The sequence below is a fragment of the Tilletiaria anomala genome, assembly GCF_000711695.1.
Source record: "Tilletiaria anomala UBC 951 chromosome Unknown K437scaffold_10, whole genome shotgun sequence".
Lineage (NCBI taxonomy): Eukaryota > Fungi > Basidiomycota > Exobasidiomycetes > Georgefischeriales > Tilletiariaceae > Tilletiaria > Tilletiaria anomala.
The window spans coordinates 72479-94954 of NW_013547012.1; the positions used below are offsets into that span (position 1 = coordinate 72479).

General features: G+C 58.0%; 6 protein-coding genes across 6 annotated transcripts; 2 read left to right on the forward strand and 4 right to left on the reverse strand.

The window, feature by feature from the left end:
- Positions 1-2210: 2210 nt before the first annotated feature.
- Positions 2211-3553, reverse strand: K437DRAFT_220575 (uncharacterized protein; the record flags this gene model as incomplete). Its single annotated transcript, XM_013389823.1, has 2 exons — positions 2211-3304; positions 3376-3553. 2 exons carry the CDS (start codon positions 3551-3553, stop codon positions 2211-2213), a joined length of 1272 nt encoding a protein of 423 aa, XP_013245277.1.
- Positions 3554-6179: 2626 nt separating this feature from the next.
- K437DRAFT_5301 (glycoside hydrolase family 16 protein) lies at positions 6180-7339 on the reverse strand. Its single transcript, XM_013389782.1, has 3 exons — positions 7011-7339; positions 6903-6943; positions 6180-6830 (listed from the first exon to the last, which is right to left on the reverse strand). Exons 2-3 carry the CDS (start codon positions 6932-6934, stop codon positions 6317-6319), a joined length of 546 nt encoding a protein of 181 aa, XP_013245236.1. The 5' UTR covers positions 6935-6943; positions 7011-7339; the 3' UTR covers positions 6180-6316.
- A 1173-nt stretch (positions 7340-8512) lies between these two features.
- On the forward strand, positions 8513-12913 carry K437DRAFT_5306 (uncharacterized protein). Its single transcript, XM_013389783.1, has 2 exons — positions 8513-11695; positions 11778-12913. Exons 1-2 carry the CDS (start codon positions 8611-8613, stop codon positions 12587-12589), a joined length of 3897 nt encoding a protein of 1298 aa, XP_013245237.1. The 5' UTR covers positions 8513-8610; the 3' UTR covers positions 12590-12913.
- On the forward strand, positions 12914-15436 carry K437DRAFT_5307 (phosphoglycerate mutase-like protein). Its single transcript, XM_013389784.1, has 4 exons — positions 12914-13499; positions 13575-13727; positions 13800-15055; positions 15128-15436. Exons 1-3 carry the CDS (start codon positions 13237-13239, stop codon positions 14998-15000), a joined length of 1617 nt encoding a protein of 538 aa, XP_013245238.1. The 5' UTR covers positions 12914-13236; the 3' UTR covers positions 15001-15055; positions 15128-15436.
- Positions 15437-17271: 1835 nt separating this feature from the next.
- On the reverse strand, positions 17272-21047 carry K437DRAFT_5352 (CRAL/TRIO domain-containing protein). The gene is made up of 7 exons (XM_013389785.1): positions 20830-21047; positions 20081-20738; positions 18677-20000; positions 18143-18607; positions 17914-18065; positions 17449-17836; positions 17272-17383 (listed from the first exon to the last, which is right to left on the reverse strand). Exons 1-6 carry the CDS (start codon positions 20882-20884, stop codon positions 17449-17451), a joined length of 3042 nt encoding a protein of 1013 aa, XP_013245239.1. The 5' UTR covers positions 20885-21047; the 3' UTR covers positions 17272-17383.
- A 676-nt stretch (positions 21048-21723) lies between these two features.
- Positions 21724-22456, reverse strand: K437DRAFT_5397 (uncharacterized protein). The gene has a single exon (XM_013389787.1). The coding sequence runs from the start codon at positions 22270-22272 to the stop codon at positions 21787-21789; it is 486 nt and encodes a 161-aa protein (XP_013245241.1). The 5' UTR covers positions 22273-22456; the 3' UTR covers positions 21724-21786.
- Between the last annotated feature and the right edge of the window lie 20 nt (positions 22457-22476).

Sequence of the window (22476 nt, forward strand, 5' to 3'; positions counted from 1 at the left end):
TATGTATGTACTTGACTGCAGTCTATCAAGTCTGCATCTGTCAAAAAGTAGAGGGGGCGTTCCATTGGTTGTGCCATAGGCAGGGTAGGGTGAGATGTCGATCATCTCGCTTAACAACCCGTCATGTAGGGTATCGCGAGTACCTCAGGGCCTTTTTGAAGTCTTGCACTGGGTCTTGCAGAGTCTCGCCGGTCTCCGTTGCATCACTGCGCTGGTCAATAATTCAGAAAGCTACCAATCCTAATCAGCCTATAACACTGGACAGATGGCAATTGAAATGGTTTCGCGGGACTGTTGGAGCGCACAGGGAAGAACAGGCTGCATAGAGCAGAGCACTAAATCCGAAGCGAGGGGCAAGTCCCACAACTGGAAATCGTCTCTGAAATGAAGGAGTGGAAAACACCAACTGAGAAACACGGAACAGGCGGAACGCAGATGGAAGGCGCTCAAATACTGACCTGATTACATAAGCTGTGCGTGACCACTGCGAAAAGCGCCGACGCACCACTAGACGACTCACGGCAGCCTGGTGAGTGGTCTACATAGCCTGCTGGCGCGTTGATGCGCAGCAAGCCACAAATCGGGGAACCTTCAGACTCCGACACCCCGGCGCATGGCGATGGCGGAACTCTGGAGAAAGTCTGAGACAACCGCTGAAAAAGAGTTGACGTTCACTCGCAAGGACAAGTGACTCGGGCCGAGGCGGTCAATCTCTTCGGAAGAACTGACGAGATCTGAGAGGAAAGGACAGAAAGATCTACAGTACACTTGCATTGATGGGCCTCCGTCTCTCTGCTCATGTGCCTGCGTGATCTGCATCCCCCCTGCTTCTGCGCGCTTTTCGCTACGTCAAGTTATCGAAGACGGAACACCCCTCGGGCGGTTTCTCTCCGCGACAGCTCCCAAGCTCGATATCGGGCGCTCAGACGACTGAGTATGGACGTACTCGTACATACATAGATTGCTGGGCGCTAAGCGCAGACCGGAACTACGTCTTCAAGCAAAATGATTAAGTGAAATGGGCATTGCATACATCCATACCTACATGGAATATGTACACGCTACAATTTGCTATAAGTGTGTGTTGTGTTTGTGCACGGATAGCCCCTTGGCGCTTGCAGAGAGTGCAGGTAGTGTGCAGGTGCCTGCAGTTAGGCGGCCAAATACGGTGAGATACAAACCATTGAGCCATGCACCTACATAGCCCTCTATAATACAAAACCCTAAACACCGTGTTCTCCTACATACCTCAGTTCCCAACCCCACTCATCCCCAGGCCTTCCCAGCGCCCAAGGTCCAGTACGTCAGCCCCGAGACAAGCCCGGGCCTAGTTGTGCCCATTGCCCAAGCGCCGGCTACGCGTCATGTATGTATGATGCGTGAAAGCCTGTGTAGACTCCAGAGTGCAGACCCAGGCAGACCAGAGTAGGTTCACGACCTGGGTGCCAAGTGCAGCAGGGCTCAGTCCCGACGTTGAGTCTTGGAGACTGGGCAGACCCTGTGCAGTTTTGAGATGGGGCAGACCGCCGACTCGCAGAACATTCTATAATAAAAAGTCGTCGCGCTGCGACCATCATGGAGAAACCTAAGCATCACACAGCAAGCACGGCAACTTTGTTCACGATTCGAACGGTGCAAAGATCTAGGGGACGTACGCAAGTAGCGTGCTGCGGCAATGCTCCGGTAAATTACTGCACGGTGGAATATGCGACCATGACGGGTCGATGCTGATAGGTGTATAGCAGCACAAGTGTAATCAACAACGCTTGGCTCCTTGCCGCACCAAGGTTGCTCCTCGCTTGCTCGCTGGCAAGAGAGAGATAATGTATGAGTGTACACCGCCTGCAGTCGGCGGCTGAGAATGACAATAACATGGTGGCAGTAGTGATGAATGATGGACGATGAACAATGAATGACAATGATGATGGCGGTGGCGGTGATGGGCTATACGACGATGGCGATGGTCTAGATCACGTAGGACGTCGATGAGAAGCTAGATGCACTTGTCAGCAAGTACCTAGCATAGCGTCGCATGCAAGGGCGGGTGCAGCGCGACAAAAGGCAGGGAATAGAACATATGCAATAGTCCGTGTAGGGAGCCGCGGGTCCCCAGAAAGCGAACGTGAAAAAGGTGGCCGTGACGCGGTATCGCATCAGCGCGGGCGGCGGCCGTTTGCGCGTAGGCGCTGCAGGGAGGGTCGCACGCCCGCTCATAGGAGCAGTACAATGCTCAAGGCAGTGGCAGCGGCCCCAAGCGCGACAGCGTCGCTTATCCGGAGAGTGCCCGCTGCCCTGCTGCTGTTTGCGTGGGAGCCAGAGCCGCTGTCAAAGTTGCTCGCGCTGCTGGTGCCAGACTTGGCGCTGGGTACGCGCTGGCCGTTGCCTGCGGCGCTCCAGCCGACTGGACGCCAGCCGGTAGGGAGCGTGCCACTGGAGAAGAGTGCCGCGCGGCCCTCGGCGGAGCCAAAAACGAGCGCCGCATCGTGGTCGGCGTTCTCGATGACGATGAGGCGGTGTGCAATGACGTTGCGCGAGACATTCGACCAGTCCGGCAGGTGCTTGAAAGTCGCATTGAAGCCGGTGAGGTCAAAGTTGGTCTTGGCGAGCGTGTTGATGTACTTCCAGTACGCAAGGTTGCGATCGCGGCGCTTCGGCCCGCCCTGCAGCTGCGCCATGCAGTACTCATCGCCGGACGACTTGACGTCCTGCAGACCGATCATGCTGACGACATCGCGCTGAATGTACTGTGCAAAGTAGTCGATCGGCAGCTTCGGGGACGTCGGGTTGACGTCAGTGGTGAAGTTCGCAAAGCCGTACCGCCATGTGTTGTACATCGGGCAGGAGCTTATGTTAGCAACGGATGCTTTGACCTGCGGCCGGTCCTTTGTGAAGTAGACGCTCGACGATGGGTCGCCATAGATGTATCGCACGTGCACGTTTGACGGCGGGCTCTGCCCGACGACAGCGTAGCGCTGCATCAGCTGGCCGCCGCCACCGTGACCGACAAGCGTGACGTTCTTCATCGCAGGGTACTTTGTCTGGTCGGCAAACTCGGCGACAAACGCGTCGAGAACGTCAAAGGCTGAAGCTGTTGTGCCCTTGGGGTGCGTCGCAATCTCGCCGGCCTGCCACGCGTTCACGTCAGACCAGCCGAGCTCGTGCTCATTGTATTGCCCCTCGTTCAACTTGGTCGAGAAGTACTCGGGCGCGACGACGATTGCATCCTTGTCCACGCCTGGGTACTTGGCTTTGACGGCATTCGTCAGGGCGTCATCCATAACTTTCCAGTACTTGTCGCCGTCTCCTATGTGCTCATGGACGGTTGTGAATCAGCATTGACCATGGGACGACAGTTTCGGTTGTGGAACCACTCACGTAATCGGCCATGGATCATGACAAACGCATGTGTTGCGGTGCTGTTTTTCGGGTTCGCGGTCCAATAGGTGCCAATCATGTCACCATTGGTCCCGACCGGCAAGTCTACAAAGTTGGCCCCCGAAGGCTTATTGATGGGACCATGGTCCTCGCCTTCGCTGCTCGTCCCCCCGCTCATCACGGTCGAGGCATCTCGCTTGCCATTCACCAGCTCTGCGGGCAACGCATCCTCCGTGGAAAGACGGTGCCGTTGGACGAGTGCCGCGTGTGCTTGCTTGTGCGGTGATGATGCAAGCGACGTAGTGATCTGCGAGAGTGCAAGGATGGCGCCCGCGAGAACCGCCTTTCTGAGGACCTTCATCGCGGCATGTGTTGATATGACTTTTTGGCCGGACGGCTGAGAAAGAGCGGAAAAGAAGGGATTCTGCTGGTCTGTTACAAGGAGTGTGAGGGGTCGGGAACGATGCGATGATGCTGATGATGATAAAGAAGAGCGACACCACCCCGTTTGGATCCAGCGCAAAGGGGGAAAGTTACGAGCGAGGATGCGAATGGGATCCACGGGACGGGGAAAAGGAGGTCGTCGTTAAGATGTACATAAATCGGCGAGGTCAAGAGCACCTTTAGGATGATGCGACACAGTGATCAAGGAGCGACCTGTGAGCGGGGAAGAAGCCGGAATCGAGGAGACAAGGGTTGGTTTTAGCTTGCCGGCTTGCTTGCGAGTCGTCCATGTTAGTGCGGTTCACTGTAGCGCAGCGCGTGTGGGGGGGGAGACAAAAAGCGAGGCAGACAGACAAGCAACTGCCACGTTCTGCGGCTCAAGTGAAGTGCACATTAGGCACAGAGGGAATGAATGGGACAGCGAGGATCTTCGTGCCCTCGCTAATGGATCGACAGTTGCAGGCTGGCCGCAAGCGATCCAGTCTGGCACAATGTGGAAACGGGTGGAAAATAATAAAAAAATCACGCCCACCACACCGGTGCCCCGTGCCCCGAGAAACGGTGCGACGCGTGGCACATTGGCCGCCGCTGCCAGCAGCGGCGGCGCGCACTAGCACGAACGTCTTTTATTTCGGGGTGAGTTGACGGAATTTGGTTGGCCACAGCCCCAAAGCGACAACTAACAGGGCCGCGCCGAGCACAGCATCGCTGCAAGCCACGCTGCCACAGCGGCTGACGCTTTACAAACAGTATTGTGACATCTTTCTAGACGTTGGCCACCTCCGTGATGATGCAGAACAGTCAAATACCCAACCACCAGAGACCCAGACTGAAACGCAGTACTGAGTGAGGCTCAGATTGGCACTTGGCAACTTTGCTAGCCCCTGCCAACTTACCGCTGTCGCCTGCACTCAAATGACTACTGTCAAGTGCTCAGACTGGCGAGGGACCATGTACACATTGATGACGTCTTGAGAGTGGCTGGACAAGACATGGCGACCTTGGGCCGCAACAAACGTTTGCATGCGTTCGCATTTCCTCTGAGGCCCGAAAGAAGTGGAATTGTGGGATCGGCGAAGCCGTCTGCCCTTCAGCGCGATAACCCACACGAGGCAGGGGGACAGTGTTCCAGCATCATGCCTTGCTGCACCCAGCGGCGGGAAACCATCGCTCTTGGTGCCAAATCGCCGGGGGTTTAACAGTGCATAGCATACTTTCTACAAAACTCTTGCGTGCCGCCTTGGCAGTTTGCATGATGGCACTGCGCCAGCTTGTACGTGCGACGTGAGTTCAGCATCTCACACGGCAAAAACCACCAAACGCAGGCACTACAGCAGTCGGAACAACACGGCAGAGGGACGAGCCGCCGATTCCCAGCAGGTCACGCTCAGCTGCTCTAGAAACGACCCGCGCAGTGACTGCGGGGACTCCCACTGGGGCTTTCGCACCGATCGACCGAGCCGTTACTACTCTGGCAGATTAGAACCAGAAAGAGTAAACCAAGAGCCAAGAGGGGGCCTCTCCCATTTCAGATTATCTCTATGCGAAGCGGGAGTCTTCATGAGGGCTACAAGTAATCTACAAGGTGAAACGCCGGTGCCAGAGGTAGCATCGCGAGCAAGGTGTAACGTGTGAAAGTCTATGAATGCAAGATGCAACACGACCACAGAGTCCACTATGTAGCCTGATCTGGAACACCGTCAAATGCATGGCAAGCCAAGCAGAAGCGGCACAGTTAGAGGGTACTGAGTCGAACGGGGCGCAGTCGCGTAGATGTGCAGATAGTCAAACTCAAAGCGTGCGTCTTGGAATGCTTGCGTGTTTTCTAGACGGTCGAGGAGGCGAGGCACAGTGCAATGTGCAGCGCGATTTGGCAGGGGATGTTTGGGAGGATCACCGTCGGCGCCGAGCCACTGCCAGTATTTGTCGGCGTCTCGGACTCACTTCGAACATACTCCTCGCAGGTGAGGTTCGTCGGGTAACCAGGTGTAGTGATCAACATCTCTCCAGCCCCTTGCAAACGAGAGAGCGTGATCCGAGCAAGAAAGAGCAAGGCGAGTCAGGGAACGCTGCGCGACATGCTCGCCAGGAAGCAAGGCAGACGCAGCACGAGTGAACGTGGCCACGCACAGTCTCTGCAGAACTTCAAGTCGAAGATAATCTCGTTTGACCCCAAGGAAGGCGTCCAGGTCGCAAAGGCCTTCGTGGCTGACGAAGCGTGCATGCGGCATGCCCCACTGCCGCACGGCGTCTTCGGTCAGCACAAACGCCGGCGGGGGCACCTCCGCGCTCGCGCTCGTGTCAGCATGCGCAGGACAGAAGAAGACTCTGATATAGATCCCTGTGTCGTTGGGCGCCGCGATGTGGCGCATAATGGCATAGCCGCCGCCGCCGCGCCGTTTTAAACCGGTCCGAACGACGCATTCGTCCCCACGTGGATGCCACAGTCCGGCTGCGTCTGGTAGTCGATGTGGCCAAAAGAGCCGGATCGTCGCATTCATTGTTGCTGAGGAGCCCGTGTCGGAGAGCGCTGCAGCCGAGTTGAAAGGCAACATTGCGCAGCCTGCCGGCGTGTGCAGCGTTTCGATATTGGTGCCTTGATCATCCACGCCTTCGAGCTGAAATGGAGCAACAGTTCATTCAGCAAGGCCACCTCTCTCTCTCGCGCGCGCGCGCGAGCAGAGCGCTCCGGACGCCGGTCGGGGGCGCGCGAAGGTGGCGTTCCGTTCGCTCGGCGACGCATGATGTCAATCTCGCGCGTCGTCTGCCATGAGGCCTTTCCGAAGATCCAGTACACGGGGCACCTGCCGCAGCATTGTGGCATGCGCAAGATCTTGGCAATGACGATGCTGTTGCCAAGCTTTTGTTTGCGTTGGATCCGGTTCGATGGACTGGCCTTGTTACTGGTCGCGAAGTCAACTGGCCTGGTGCCCGGCTGCAGGACAAGGCGGCCCGTCACGGGCTCGGTGTACACGAGCTTTTGGGATTTGGCTGTGCGCTGGTCGACATAGCTGTTTTCATTCAGAGAAATTTGCGATGTCAGATGTTACGCAGAGCGGTCCGTCCTGTAGGCGCCAGATCACTCTACATGACCTTGCCTAGGATCTGCCACCATTTGACGGAGCATTCACCGAGGAATATCGCTCGAGTCAGCCAGCATGAAGTGCGTTGCTCGGAGCGAGCGCGCTCACTCTGGGCCTTTCGCGCGCCTCTGCTCAGCGTCGTAGCTCCACCACCAGAATTGGTCGAAGAACGCATTGCTGCTGATCTCGTGCGAGAGCGAAAGTCTTTTGCAGGTACGCGCTCCGTCGGGTTCACCCCGAGCAGCAGCAACAGCAGCAGCGTTGCCTGCGCCCACAGCCAAGGGATTGACGTGGAGTCTCATCGGGGCTGTCGAGGATCAAGCTACCTACTTGTTGGTATGCTCGCATCGGCGCCATTGTATCTATAATACAAGGGGGTGTGGTGGCCGTCACCGAGCTCCTGGATCAGTGGATCTCCTCGCTGCTGTCCTCGCGATCCAACAAGGAGCTCAGCGTCGAGGTCCTGGTCTTCAACCACGAAAATCAAGATAGCAAAAGTGCTGCCAGTGGGACTGCCGTCATGCTCATGGAGCTTCTACCGCGTTTAGCTGGCCACATACGTACGTATCAATTGCAAGGTGCGGGGAGGGCGGCGGGTGCTGCGAAAGCCATACTTCACGGCCCACTTTATTGCCCGCGCCCCACGGGAGCAGCCTCAGGACGCGGTCACCGAACCGGCTCTCAGAGACGAAGCGATCTACTATCTATCTTGGGCAGTAAGCATCACGAATCGTGGTGACGGATAGATGCACGCGATGGATGATGTCTGACGCCAGCCTTGTGCGTCGTCGATGCCCGTTTCCTCTCATCACACTCTCCTCTCGTGACTATTTTGGATATGGCTGCTGGAGGGCGTGGTGTGGCTAGAGGTAGAATATGATCTCATCATGTAACGTCACACGCTCCTGTGCAGGATATATACTCGTTACCCACCTACCCGACCGCACCAGGTAGGACGGACGCAGGCGGCCGCTGATCGACGGGTCTTTGTCCGTCGGTCCTTCTTTAGTGTCGAGGCTGGGCTTGCGCAGCCCGATGGAGTGTTGGGCAACTGTATGACTGCCGCAGTGCCTCAAATGAAATTTGGAGGGATGGGCCCGAAAGATACAGTGGCCCTGTGCCGCTCCTCGTCCTTGTCCCCAAAGCACGATCCGCCGCTGCGTGAGAGCAAAGTGGGTGCCTTTTCCAGCCCCAGTCCCCAGCATTCAGCATCAGCATCGGCATTCCACGGGTGCCGCTAGTGACAAACAGCCGCTGCTCATCAGTCTGCGATCGGCAAAGCGAAAAGGGCGGCGGCGGCACCCGCACCCGGATAGAGTCCAACCCTGCGCTATATCGAGAGCAAAAAGATGGGCGAGCGAGCCACAGCGGAACCCAACTCGGTCCGCCTTTCTTCCCCCTCTGCCGTTTGCCAAGTGGCGTTGGCTCACATCACACACTCCACACTTGGACCTCATCCGCTTCACCACCTGCTCCCTTCTAACACACCTGCTTCTCAGTCCTCTTGTGTAACAACGTTGAGCACGGACGCTGGCTGCCGCGCCTTCGCTGGTCCAACTCCCCTCGTCTCCATTGCATTTGGGTTCTTCGGCCGTCACACACGCGCACACCTGGCAGCGGGCATCTGCCACGCCGCACAGACAAGCAGAAGCACAAGGGCACAAGGCGAGGGCGCTTGTATATATATATACAGCTTCATGCGGCGGTGATGGGAACGCTGAGCCTCATGCCGGCGGTAGTTACATCCTCGTCATCCCACGCCGACTACGACTCGGCGCCGACATCGCCTTTCGGCGTCGGCGCGTCCTACAAGATGGATCGCGTGCCCAGCCCCTTGTCGTCAGGGTCGCCCTCTGCAAGGCGGCGGCAGCAGCAGCAGCAGCATACGTCGCCGTACAGCAGCCCTTCGCCGGCTGGCGGCACTTCAAACGCACCCCTCGCGTTCCCGGCGGACGTCGGCGCCTCCGAGCTGGAAGAGGCGAAGGAAAAGGAGGAGGAGGAGGAGCTCAACGATTATGCACGGCTGATGGCGCGCCTCGAGAACGTCGACATGAACGTGGACGCAAGCGCAGACACCCAGAGCGACAGTGCCACTGGCCTCGGTGCCGAGGGCATGTGCGTGCGCAGCATCAGCGACGGCAATGGCTCGAGCAGAGTCGCCGCGGCTGTGGTGGGCTCGTCTGCTTCCACGCAGGCCTTGCCGGCCTACGCCAGTCTGCAGTATCAGAGCGACCCATCAAGCAGCAATGCAGTATCATCTTATGCCGCACAGCAGCTCCGACCGAGCGCGAGCAAGGCCGCTTTTGGCTCCGGCACCTCCAATGGCACCTCCCCCGAGGTCCAGCAGCAGCACGATCAGCAGCCCGGCTCCTCCTCCACCCCCTCCTCGCGCGCCTCGCCAAATGCCAACGGGCACAGCCACTCCTTTGGCACTGGCACTCCAAGCGGGAATGCGGACGGGAACGGGCAGGCGCACGAGAGCGACGATGGCGCGTCAACGACGTCGGCCATGTCCGGCACGCTGCGCGAGCGTCGCATGGCCGCACGCGCGCGCCGCGCCCAAGAGCACGGCGGACAGGCCATGCCCGCCGAGTTCCTACACAACGCCGGCGTCCTGCCTAACATCTCCACCGCGCGCCCACAGCCGCGGCACTACCAGCAGCAACAACAACAGCAACAACAACAGCAACAACAACAGCAACAGCAACAACAACAACAACAGCAACAACAACAGCAACAACAACAGCAACAACAACGCCCGCCGAAGAACCCGGCGCGCCGCAGCGTGCTGCTGCAGGCCCAGAGTGAGCATATGCGGAGAGGGCCCGCGTCCGCGCCCTCTGGCCTTTCTCCACACCAGCACCAGCAAGAGCACCAGCGCCCCTCGCATTCGCCGCAGCAATCGCAGAAGGATGAGGAGGAGGAGGAGGAGGAGCTGCTAGCCTCACTGGCAGCAGCGTCGGAACAGAGCAGGGAGGCTGCTGCGCAGGCGAGCGAGGAAGAACGGGAACGCGCAGCGAGGACCGAGGAGCAGGCGAGCGAGGAAGAACGGGAACGCGCAGCGAGGACCGAGGAGCAGGCGCGCGAACATCGGTGGCAGCAGCAGCAGCGCGAGGTGGGCGAATGCGAGGGTGATCGGGCGCCCGCGCGCCAAGAACCGCGCGTGACCGCTGCTCCGAGCGCGAGCCAAAGCGAGAGCGAGCACGAGCAGGATTTGCGAAGAGCTTTCGAGGAGGTCAGCGATGAGCTGCATCACACCCTGCTCGTCGAGACTCGCATACGAGAACAGAGCGCCGGCGGGAGCAGGCAAGGCCAGGTGCCATCCCGCCGCGCTGCAAACCAGGACAGCGACTCGTATGCAGATGCCAGCAACAGCGTCGCGAACAACATGGACTACGATCATGGCAAGTTTCAGCTCCAGACCCAGGTGCCGGCGCAACCGCCCTTCGTCTCTGCCAACGCGGCGTCGGCGGCGCCTGTTGCTCTGCCATTGGCGTTCGCGAGCAGCTCCGCCGCTGCCCCACGTGCTATCGATCACTGGGACGATACTCTCGCCGCGGTCCCGAACGATACGCTTCCGCCGCTTCCGTCGTACGACAGCGTCATTGCGCAACAGCGCTACCAGCAGGAGCTCGCAGTGCGCGGGAGCATGCGCCCCGCACAGCAACAAAACCACCACCAGCAAGCCCTGCAACGAGCCGCCAGCGCCGAGCCGGTTGACAGCCGGCCTGAGACCGAGCCGCTGCTGAACAAAAGCGTCGAGAATCTGCACGATGCACCCTTCCGCGGCGGGCGTAGCAGCCTACGCGCCGGTGGAGGTGCAGGGCGCGGCGGCGAGCCGGACTATGGATCAGGGTCGGACATTGAAGGCGCCCCGCGGAGGCTCGGAGGGGGAGGGGGGAGACCGGGTGCCGACCCGGATTGGCCGACGTACCTGCACGACAACGCCTCGGAGGAATCAGCGACATCCAGCTTGCGCTTGCAGCTGGGCATTCCCGCCTCGCAGCAGAACGACCACCGCGACTCGAATGGGTCCACGTTGCACCTCTCGCGCATCATTCCGCAGCCGCAGCTGCAAACGCAGACGCAAGCACGTGGGCAGCCTGCGCCGCTCTTGGCCAGCATCAGCGGACAGGGTATGCGCGCGCCCGTCTCGCCCGCCAGCGCTCCTGACTATCCGCAGCGGCCCGACTACGCGCGGTCGAACAGTGCCTCGACTGTGCCGCGCAACGCGTCGCGTCCGGGCAGCGGCGCGGCGCCACCCCTGCACGCGCTGTCCCAGTCTGCATCGCGCGCGGGGCCCAGCGAAGAGTTCCGGCCGGCGTCGCCGGACCGGCTGTCCAATGCGCCGTCCAGCCGGTGGGGCGCTGACTCCATCGCCGGCTACGAGCCGAACGAGCCGTGGGGCACGCTGCGCGAAGACGATATCGAGTATGAGGAGGTGCGCGAGGCGCAGCAGCAGCTCAGCCTCTTCGGCATCCGGCGCCGGCTCGTGGTCATGTATCCGCAGCTGGGCACACGCTCGCTGACGTCAGCGCGGGAGCCGCTAGAGACGACTGTCAATGATGATGACGAGGAGGGCGCCTTGTCCGGCGGCATGGGCGCGTTCGGGCAGGATGTGCTGATGAGCGAGAAGCATATGCGCAAGATGGAGGAAAAATACGAGGCTAGAGAGAAGGACCTGACCATTGAGGCATGCAGCAAGCAGGAAATGGCTAGCGTCACGGTCAGTGTTTACACTGAGTCGCGCGACGGGAGATGGAACATTCGCAGGTCCGTCGAGGCTGAAGGAGGTGCGTGCGAGTTAAACTGAAGTATCGCATTCTGTCATTCTGTACTAACTTTGGCTGCTTGCGTGTGGTCCATGCGTTGCAGACGAGATCGCTCCAGAGCCGCCAGGTGCCATGGATCCCTGGAGTGTTCCGATCGATGCAAAAGGCATCTTGGCGCGAAAGAAGCTCAAGTCGAATGTTGAACTCACTGCGACGCGGATGAAAGTCCGCTGTCCGGCATGTCTGCGCGCGACGAGGCTCGACCTCACGTGCCACTCCTGCCAAGGCACGCTCGTCGTCGAGATGAGCTACGTCGTCACCGTCACCCTGCGCGTGGCCAACTTTCTCCCGCTCAAACTGCCGTCAATGCACCTGGCTGGCGCGCGTCAGCCACATATCAAATACGTCGACACTATCGACCCGGGGCATCGCAGCAGCGTGCTGCGGGATCGGGCGTTGGACGGGACGCAGAGCGCAGCGCAGCGTGTCGGCAAGCAGCATTACCAGCAGCACAGCGCGCGGCTGCTGGTGGCCAAGGCACGTGTCGAGCGCCGCGGCGTGCTTAGCATTGCCGTAACTTCGAGCAAAACCAAGGTTCGGCGGACATTCGACGTGTCCGACGGGCCGCAGGGCAAGATCACGGACACAAGCGAGTTCACGCGCGGAGCGGGCCAAACGGCCGAGCGCAGTTCCAAGTCGCTCAACATCAGCCGTTCCTCCAATGGCATCTCTCGCAGCAAGACGGGGCGTGACACCCAGGAGGTGCTGCAATCGAGCAACAGGAGCATCGCGGGAGGCTACGCGGGCAGCATGTACGCGCCGAGCACCTACGCGCCTAGTACGTCCAATGTCTCCGTCTTTTCTTCTCGCAGTGCCAAGGCCAAGGCAGCATTCAAGAGCGTTTTCTCAAAGTAACAGTGGAGCATATGGACACGGGGCTGCGCTTTGGAGCGCCTGTAGTGTTTGTTCAAGTGTTTATAAAGGGGGCATAAGCGGAGGGAAATATTGTTCAGATGTTCACACAACTCTGTTCACGGTTCAGCTCCTTCGAGACTTGCTTGCATTCAGCATTTCTACTCAACTCTCTCGCTGGCGGTTGTAGTCACCTTCCCAGCCAAAACAAGGGCTGGCTTGCAGGGAGAAGGCTGATGCTGTCTGCAATGCCGTTCTATCGTTCGACGATGAGCAAGGAGGTGTTCTATGTGTTAATTTGTGTGCTCCAAAGCCCCCATTCGAACAAACGCGACCCGCACGTGCATCTCATGTTCGGCTGCTCGGCGTCATCGCCCTGCTGTTAGCAAGTTTTTCAAAAAGCTTCTCCCATAAACCACTGACAATGTGCACGTTGTAGGTTGACAGCTTATGGAGAGAGATACGTCTACGACGTCTCCGATGCCAGCACATTTGGCGCAGACAGTATGCCCGCGAAGCATCCTTCCAGCGCTGAACCCAACATGTAAAGGTATATTCGGCAATGGACAGATCCTGAAACGCAGTTGGAAGACAATTGTCGATCCGTGGCTATTACACGGCCGTCTGGAAGCCGTGCCTCTCGCTTGTGGATGACCAAAATGCAGCTGCTCGCTGCACCACTGCTGCTGACCGCCTTCCTGGCCACCGTCGCCAGCTCTGCCGCGCTCGACATCGACGGCGACGATGAGCTGAACTGGGGTCTTCCGGCGCACGTCTTTTACCATCTCGGACAGTATGGTCCTCGATTTGCTGTCGACAGCCAGATCGAGCCAGCAGTTGCGCCGCCATTGGGCTGTCACGTCGTCTTTGTCAACTCGCTCGAAAGGCACGGCGTGAGACATTTCACCTCAGGGTGATTATTATACTCTTCAAACGTTTCCCGCATATCCGGCGCGCATTGCTAATGGCTTCCGTAGCCTTCTGACAGAGCATACAAGCGCACTGTTGCCTCCATTAGCAAGCTCCACACTGCCCTTCAAGGGTTCAAGGATTCTGAGCTGGCAGACCCTGCTCTCGGCTTCTTCCGCAACTTGACCGTCTCGAGCACGACCGATTCACTGGTTCCCTATGGTGCATTGCAGTGCGTCTGCTCTTGCATTTTGCATCCTCCCGCATTTCGAGCTGACTCTTACGCTGCACACACTCGACCCAGAGCGTACTATTCTGGACGCTCGACTCGTGAAGTTTATCGAAAGCAGAGCCACCTCTTACCTTTTATTCGAGCATCGGGAGACGAGTCTCTGGGTAATGACAGAGTGATCGTGACGGCCAAGTACTGGCGTCTTGGTTTCTCTGGTGCCAACTTTCCATCGGGCTCTTTCACTAGGTCGCAACAGATTCGCCAAGCTCCAGGCTTGCAAAAGCCTGATATTGTCTTCTCCGAGCGGTCGGGGCAGAACAATACACTCGATGTCAAAACCTGTACCAATGCTGGGCATTTGTCCCCAGACCTAGAGGATGCCGCGCAAGAGGCATATGGCGAATCCACGATCTCACCTGTGATCGGAAGGCGCCTTGCAAGCCGCCTGGCGCCGGCTAAGGTGGATCTCACGTATGCGGACATCATGCACATCATGGGCTTGTGCTCGTTCAAGACGCTCAGCAACGCCAATATCACAAACGGCAAGCTGCAGCTAACCGTCAGCCCTGTCTGCGGTGCTTTCAACGCTACCGAGTGGAAAATCTACGGTTATGCTAACAGCGTTGGCAAGTATGCCGGTGCGGGCTATGGCAACCCTTACTATAAGGCGCTCGGACAAGGCTTCTTGAGGGAACTGTACGCGCGCCTGGACGGTACGGCACCACCGCTCTCTGATCCTACTTCGCTGAACTCGACCCTCGGCGGCCAAGTCTCCACATTTCCGCTCCCTTCGTCAAAAGGGCATCTAATCTACTTTGACGGTTCGCACGATAACAATATTGGGCCCATCGCCGCCGCCTTCGGCCTCTTCGACGGGCCAGCCTTGACGACGGGAGCGCACGCCGAGCGCAACACACACGCGTGGGATTTCGCGCGCATCGCACCACTGCAGGGCAAGATCGTCTTCGAGAAGCTCATCTGCGCTGCGCCTCCGACGAGGCGTACGCTCGGTAGCCGCCGCCGGCAGCGCTCCCAGACGGCATTGGCGGTGGTTGACGCGGCAGGCACCCGCAACCAGCAAGCTTACGTCCGCGTGCGTGCGAATGCTGCTGTTCAGAACCCAGAGGGCGCGCCATGGTGCCCCACGTCTCGCCGCCATCCCAACACGGACGACATGGACTACCTGCAACAAGGGCTGTGTCCGCTGGAGTGGGTCCTGGAAGCGCTTTCGTGGGTCAACACGGAAGATGAATGGGCTAAGTGCTTCACTTGATGAGATGCGGTCCTAAGAAGTATTATAGCAGTTGGTATCTAGAGCATGATCTACGGTATGTATGTAAAGCAACACGGTTTAAAAGAGGCATGCAATCGCTGATGAGAGAAGCGCTCTACATCTGTAGTGTATTGCCCTGCTAGGCCTTGCGCGCTCTTCGCACAGTCACCTGTGATGGCGCCTGCGGCGGTCTTGAAATAGCCGGCAGCCTGTACCACACCAAACGCAGGAAAAATCAGCGCGTTACTCGTGCAACAATTGAACAGCATCATGGACGGCAAGTATTCGATTGTTCCAGAAAAGATGGACCATGTCCTGGGCGGCATTCGCGTGCCGCTGTGCTTTCAGTGCTTTGTACTGCACATCTTGTGCCTTTGGCGCGGTCGCCGGCACGAGACTCTAATAATATTCAGTCTGCAGTGATGTATGCTTTTGTAGCACTCAACGAAGTCGGTTTTCTCTGATCTTCGCTGCTGCTCACGCTGGTTATCTCTCATCCGCTAGGCCATACTACTCTCAGACCATCGTATTCAGACCCCACTGAGCAGAAACCAAACCACGGGCATTTACCCCAAACTCGCTCCACTCGTTACTCGCATACACCGTAAAAGTCACAGGATTTGCCCGTATCTCTGCATCCTGACCGCTGGTCCCTTTGTGGACACTGTGCATGGTACAGGTGAACTTCTGTCTGTGTCTGCGTGCAAGCTCGATCCTTCACACCAGTGGAGGCAAGAAAGCCGACATTCTCTCCGCCGGCATCATGGCCAAGATATGGCAAGCAGATGAACACATTCATTGTTTGGGTTGGTCGTCACATTCGAGGTCAAATTCTCTTAGTAACAGTACACAGAGTGAGGTTCTGTGAGCAAGGAATAGATAGGTACGCGCGAAACCCAGAGAAAAGGAGTGTGTATGTGTGTAACTGTGAGATTATTTATATATTGCTCTTGAAGGTTGCGAAATGGAGATCGGATACGAGAATGTATTGTACGCGCAAGTTTACTTGCTGAAGACCTTGCTGAGCCTCCGGCCGAGGAATCCGCTGCCTTCATTGTTGTTCGAGCCGTAGCCATCGACGACGGTATGCTCCTTGCCGTAGCTCGATACGTTCTTGGCTGGCCCAGCTGAGAGCCTCCTGCTGCCTCCATAGTAGTGGTCGCCCATTGCTTGCGCCAGTTCACTCCTACGACGGATGCTTTTCGAGTTGTAGCTGTTGCTGGAGCCATTGGTGATCCGGCTGCTGCGCTTGTCTGCTGTTGCAGCATCCTCATCGAAGCCTTTAACCGTACCGTTCGTAGTGTAGACGTCTGAGCGGGTGGCCAGATCTGGCGCAGGCTTTCCTTGGCCATGGCCGTTGACGTGACCATTGGAGATGGCGCTGCCGTTGCCGTTGTTGCTCGAGTTTCCATAGCCAAGAGTGTCAGCAAGATCAGAAGTGAAAGCGCTGGCGGCCCCGGCCAGACTGCGCACAAACCCGCCATTTGACTGCAGTGAATCAGCCTGCGCAGGTTCCTGCGGGTGCGCATCCCTGTTCTGGATGGAAGCAGGGACCTCATCATCGTCGGTATATTGACGACGGCGACGAGTGGAATAGTCGATTATGCCATCTTTGCTTCCCCGTATGTGTCCATTGGAATGGCCAGAGGGCACCTTGTCGCCGTCGAGCGCGGAAGAGATGGCGAGCGTCGTCCCCCTCAGAGCATCGTGAAACTCGCCCGGGGTTTGAGCAAGGGCCTTGTTCTCTGCGGTACCGGTTGACTGCTCGTTCTGCTCGTGCTGCTCCTCCCTGTCGCCTCCAGTGAAATGGCTTGTGAATGCTGAAGCGGTACCCCCTGATGCGGCCGCAACAATTCCTGCGGCAGCAGTAACGCTTGCGATGACTCCCCTATTCTCATTGTCGGCTTGCTCTGCCTCATGTTTTTCCTCCTCGGTAACAGGTGCAGCCCGGGTTGCCTGCTCTGCTTTTTGCAGCCCCTGCTGTTTCTGCTGCTCCTGTAGAGAAGATGCATGTTGAGCCGCAGCGGAAGCGCCAGAGCCCGTGGTTCCCTCGAGCTCGATTGCTGTCTCTTCATCACCGTACAAAGCCACCCAATCCTTCGCCTGAAGAGCCTTCTCGCTCCTGTCTTCAACCTCCGCTGCGCTCTTGCCCTCCTCCATCTCAACAATCTCGCGCCGAAGCGTGGCGGCACAAGACTTACGTCCCACCACGTGGCGGTACGCCTTGCCGTTCTTCTGCTCGTAAATCCACGTGACTTTACCTTGGCCGTCGATCGTGCCATCGCGATGGTATTGGGTGAGACCGCGGATCCAAGGTTCTTGATCGAATTGAGCAACGCGGAGTTTCTTCTTCAGCAAAATGCGCTTCTGGACAACCTTCTCACTGGTAGGGAGGTGACGAAATTGCACATCAGCGGCTACTGCCTTTTTGATCTAAAGAGAACGCACTTACTCTTTACCTTCCGACGTGATCAGTTCTTTAGTTATGGCCTCATACTCCTGGGCGAGGGACATGTAGTTATCCCACAGTTTTTGCTGGGTCTCTTTATCCTTCAACTTATCATTCTCTCCATCTTTGGGTTCCACGAACTGAAAGGTGTTGGTAACATCGCCACCCAGGCATGCGAGCAGGCGGTCATGAGGCACATGGTTCTTAACATCCTCCGGGCCCTTGGTGAACGCCACCTTCGAACGGACGACGGGGTCGAGAAGCGGCCCGAGGACCTTCCAAATGCCGGTGAAGATCCATGGCGCATTGTGGATGTACAAGATTCCAAGAGACTCGGGGAAGTAGGCTTCGAGGCACTTGACGATGTACAAGATGCAATTCCAGTCCCTACGAGCACAAGAGGGTGCAAACTTTGTCAATAATAGCCCTGGAACTTAAGACCAGGAGTCATTTTCGGTTCTCACATGTTGCGAAGTCCGAAATTTGATAGGTCGAAGAAAAGAACGACCTTTTCTTGCGGCGGTTGCATGAGCAGACGGAAGCTCTCCATGGCGTAGATGGTGAACTTCTGCATACTCGCCAGTGGTTGCCCGGAGGTAAAATGCAGCTTGACATGCTGCAGAGAGTGAGAAAGGGGACACAGTTCAGCCGGGCAAGTCTTCCGCATCGCCCAGGGCAAATACCAATGCTCACGATATAGCCGATCGGCTGTTCGTTGCTGGCGGTACCAGCGGTGTGCGTCTTGCCGGAGCGCTGCTGCTCAAGGAATTTTTCGATCTTACTATTGCCAAGGTCTCCGCCGCGGACCAGGTCCTCGACGCCGTTGTCGAGGCGCCACTTGAGGCACGATGCGAACATGCCTAGCGCTCGCGTAACGTCCCACTTGCGAGCGCGCAAGAAGCGCAGGAATGTGGCGTCCGGGTCGTCCATCTTGATGAACTCCCACAGAGCGCGCTTGAGCGAGTCGGGGCCGTACGTCTGGAGCAGCGCATTGAGACCTTCCTCCTCCGCCTTCCTCTTTGCCTCCTCTTCCGCGGCATCGCCCTTGGGGATGCCAGACTTGCCCGGGTCGTTCGCATTCTCCGCGAAGTCATCGCTACCGGTGCCGCCTTGAGAGGTGCCGGTGGCCTTGGGGCACCAATCAAAGTATCCATTCCACTGGAGGCAAGAGGTGCAGGTGTAAGATACGGATGCTGCTCAAAACATGCAGGTCGCAGCATCACTTACCATCTGCCTCAGTTTAGCCTCCTGCTCATCCGTGAGGCTGCCGGGGCTGCCCTCAGGAATCTTGATCGGAGCCTGGTCGATCTCGATTGCGTCGGCAGGACCTCGCGCCTTGTACGTGAGGCCTGTGCTCTTGCGCGCGGGCTTCTTTGCCGCGGGAGCCAGTGCAGCGCTAGCCTGTGTGTCTCGGGCAGCTGCCGAAGTAGCCGCAGCGGCAGCACTCACATCGTCGGCAACGCCGTTGCTGCTCTTTTTGGGATTTATCTTTTTGGCGGCGCCCGCGATCACAGCGCCAGCAGCGACGCCTGCGACAGCCTGCTTGGGCACCAACTTGGCCTTCTCGTTGCTAGCCTGCGGGTCGTCGGCCATCTCCTGTGCTGAGTCAGGGGCCTGCTGAGGGGCCTCGGCGGACTTCTCCTCGTCGTGCTGGTAGGCTGCACCTGCACCTGCACTGGCAGCCCCGGCAGCATGGCCGTTCGAGGGGGACGCGGGAGTGCTCTCCTGTGCTTCCTTGATCACGTCAGCATTGACGCTGGAACCAGGGACGCCCTGCTTGTCGCTGTCTTCTCCGATGCCTTCGATCTTGCCCTCGAGCTTCTCGGCGCTGGCCCAGTCACCATACAGGGCGACCCAGTCGCGGCTGTCGAGCGCCGCTTGGGACCGTGCTTCGACCTCCTCGGCAGTGAGCAGCTGGCCCTTGCCGCCGACCCCGCGCTCCATCTCGCTGATTTCGCGCTTGAGCGTCGCCGCGCACGTCTTGCGGCCTGCAACGTGGCGGATCTCGTTGCCGTCATTCTGGACGTAGCGCCAGGTCACCTTTCCCTGGCCATCGATCGTGCCGTTGCGGTGGTACGTCGTGAGGCCGCGGATGTAGGGCTCGAGATCATAGTGCGCCACACGGAGCTTCTTGACGAGCAAAGCGCGCTTCTCAGTGATCTTCGAGTCGGACCCTTTCGACCCGATCCAATTCCTCGTCGTGTCTTCATACTCGTTTGCAATCACCATGTAGCTGTCCCACAGCTTCTTCTGCGTCTCGGTGTCCATCAGTTTGTCATTCTCGCCGTCCTGAGGTTCCTGGAAGTCGAACCCGGTGATTACGTTGCCGCCCAGATCAGCGATCAGACGCTCCGCTGGCACGCGGTCCGAGACATCGTCTGGGCCCTTGGTGAAAGCAACCTTTGAGCGAACGACGGGGTCAAGCAGCGGACTGAGGATCTTCCAAATGCCGGTGAAGATCCACGGCGCATTGTGGATGTACAAGATTCCAAGCGACTCAGGGAAGTAGGCTTCGAGGCACTTGACGATGTACAAGATGCAATTCCAGTCCCTGCGAGAGAGAAAGCGGTTGTAGACGGCGTCCAGCATAGCTCTACGGCTGGAGAATAGGTGGCTCATTTTTCCGCTCACATATTTTTCAGGCCGAATCCCGTGAGATCGAAGAAGAGGATGACCTTGTCTCCAGGAGGCATCATGAGTAGGCGGAAGCTCTCCATGGCGTAGATGACGTACTTCTGCATGCTGGACCCGGGCTGGCCAGAGGTGAAATGTTTCTTGACGTGGATGTAGCAGATGGGCTGCTCGTTGACGGCGGTGCCGAGCGCGTACGTTTTTCCTGAGCGCTGCTGCTCAAGGAATTTTTCGATCTCACTGTTTCCGAGGTCTCCGCCGCGGACCAGGTCCTCGACGCCGTTGTCGAGGCGCCACTTGAGGCACGATGCGAACATGCCCAGCGCTCGAGTAACGTCCCACTTGCGAGCACGCAGGAAGCGCAGGAAGGTGCCATCTGGGTTATCCATCTTGATAAACTCCCACAGCGCACGCTTGAGCGAGTCCGGACCGTAGGTATTGAGCAGCGCGTCGAGGCCGGCTTGCTCCTCCTTCATCTTGGCCTCCTCTTTGGCGGCGTCGCCCTTGGGGATGCCGGCCTTCTTCGGGTCGTTGGCGCTGTCGTCCACCAAGGTACCGCCGGTGCCTTTCGTGACATTTCCGGTAGCCTTGGCGCACCAGTCAAAGTAACCATTCCACATCTCACGCAGCTTTTCTTCCTGCTCTGCGGTCATGTTGCCTGTTGGGAGGAAAAGGCGCCGCCGGGGGACGGCAATCAGCGAACTACATCGGCGTGCCAGGAAATGCACCGGGGTCGGGCTGGCACGTACCAACGTAACCCTCCGCCGGGGGCAGGTTGGGCTGCCCGATCTCGGTGATAGCCATGGTTGCTGTACTTTGGTCGGAGATTCCGCTGTGAGTTCAGGCCAGCGTGTTGTCGTGATCTACAGTTCCAATAGGTCCGCCGAAATCGTCTGTGCCGATTTATCTTTGACGAGGTGTCTTTTTATCTCTTGCGGGGTCAGAGAGAGAAAGACCGAGGAAGCAAGAGAGGTCTTTCTACCTCTCTTTCTCGGTCCGGTGTGGGCTATGCCAGCGCGATCGCGCTCGGCGCTCTTGGTCAGGACGCGCTCGAGTGGGCGCTACTGACGGTGCGGACGGTGTCGAGGTGGGAGCGTACAGGTGGGATGAACGGAGGGATGGAAGAAAGCGATGAATTGTGCGACGGCGATGCGTGACGATGTCCTTTCCCCACATACACAACCACAAGCAGTCCTAGCGCCAACGTATGGGGGCCGCAATGAGCCAACGAGGAGGTTGGAGGGCTTCACTTCTTCGCTTTGCTGCTCTCTCGGTCGTATGGAGGGTGGGATGGCGCAATGGATTGTGGGCGAGTGGGGAGTCAGATTGGGGCACCACACGGTTCACATCACTGACACGGAAAGTACCCTGCTCCCTTTCCCCCACTTTTTCACTGAAGGCCGACGAAGGCCCGGCACCAGTTGTGCATCTGGCCATACATAGCTGCTGAGGTGTGCCTTCCAATGTCGCTGTGCTTGCTGCTCGATCATCTTCTTCGTGAATCAAGGAGAATCATCACTCGCCAAGCGCCTAACTGCGTTCGGCCCAAAATTTCTTAGCACGGCTGCGGGGTCGAAAGCCACACTCCGCTTGTGCTCGGGGTCCCAGGCTGCCCACTGCGCCCCAGCTTCCAGACCAGAAGCTCGTGAAAATGCACCTTTCCGTCCACAATGGGGTGCACTGCAGCAAAGGAGAAGGAGAGTGGCCTAGCACTCATCGAACCCCATCCCCCGACTATTCGTCATGCTCAAATGCCCATGTAGGCCCTTGTCGGATACTTGTGTATCAGCGGAGAGCTTCGAGCTGGGAGCACTTGCCTGAGAGGCGAAGAAGTCCGCAGACAAAGAGCTAGGACAGTCGAAAGGGCAGAAGTGCCCATTCGACGCCTGCCATTTGAGGCAATTACTGTTGGGAACGGAGGCGCTCCAGCAGCACCTAGAAACACAAGGTGCATATGACATGTCCTGAAGTTTCTGCATCGACGAGAAAACCACTAATGAGACCCTTTCGCAAGCAAAAATAAGCAAACTGGATTCATGGATAGGATTTCTTTTACAATTCCTGTCTACTCGTACAACGCGACTGGTGCCGCGTAGCTGCATTTTCTCTCCTTTTGGCGGCTGCATAGCCACGTCAGTCAGGAGCATCGCGCTAGATAAAGTGTCCATCCGTTCAAAAAAGGGCTGCAGCATGGATTATTGAACGTGTATGCAGGGCGCGCGATATGATGCAAGCGGGAAAGTGAAGGTGAAGTAGTGGTAAGGTTAGCCAGGCGACGCTGATTGTGGCAGGGATCGGTCGCTTTCATTGCAAGGACGAACGGCAGAGAGGTGGGGGCGTTTCAGAAACAAGAATGCGAGGGACGTAAGAGTGTAGCCGAGGATGGAAGGAGGCTG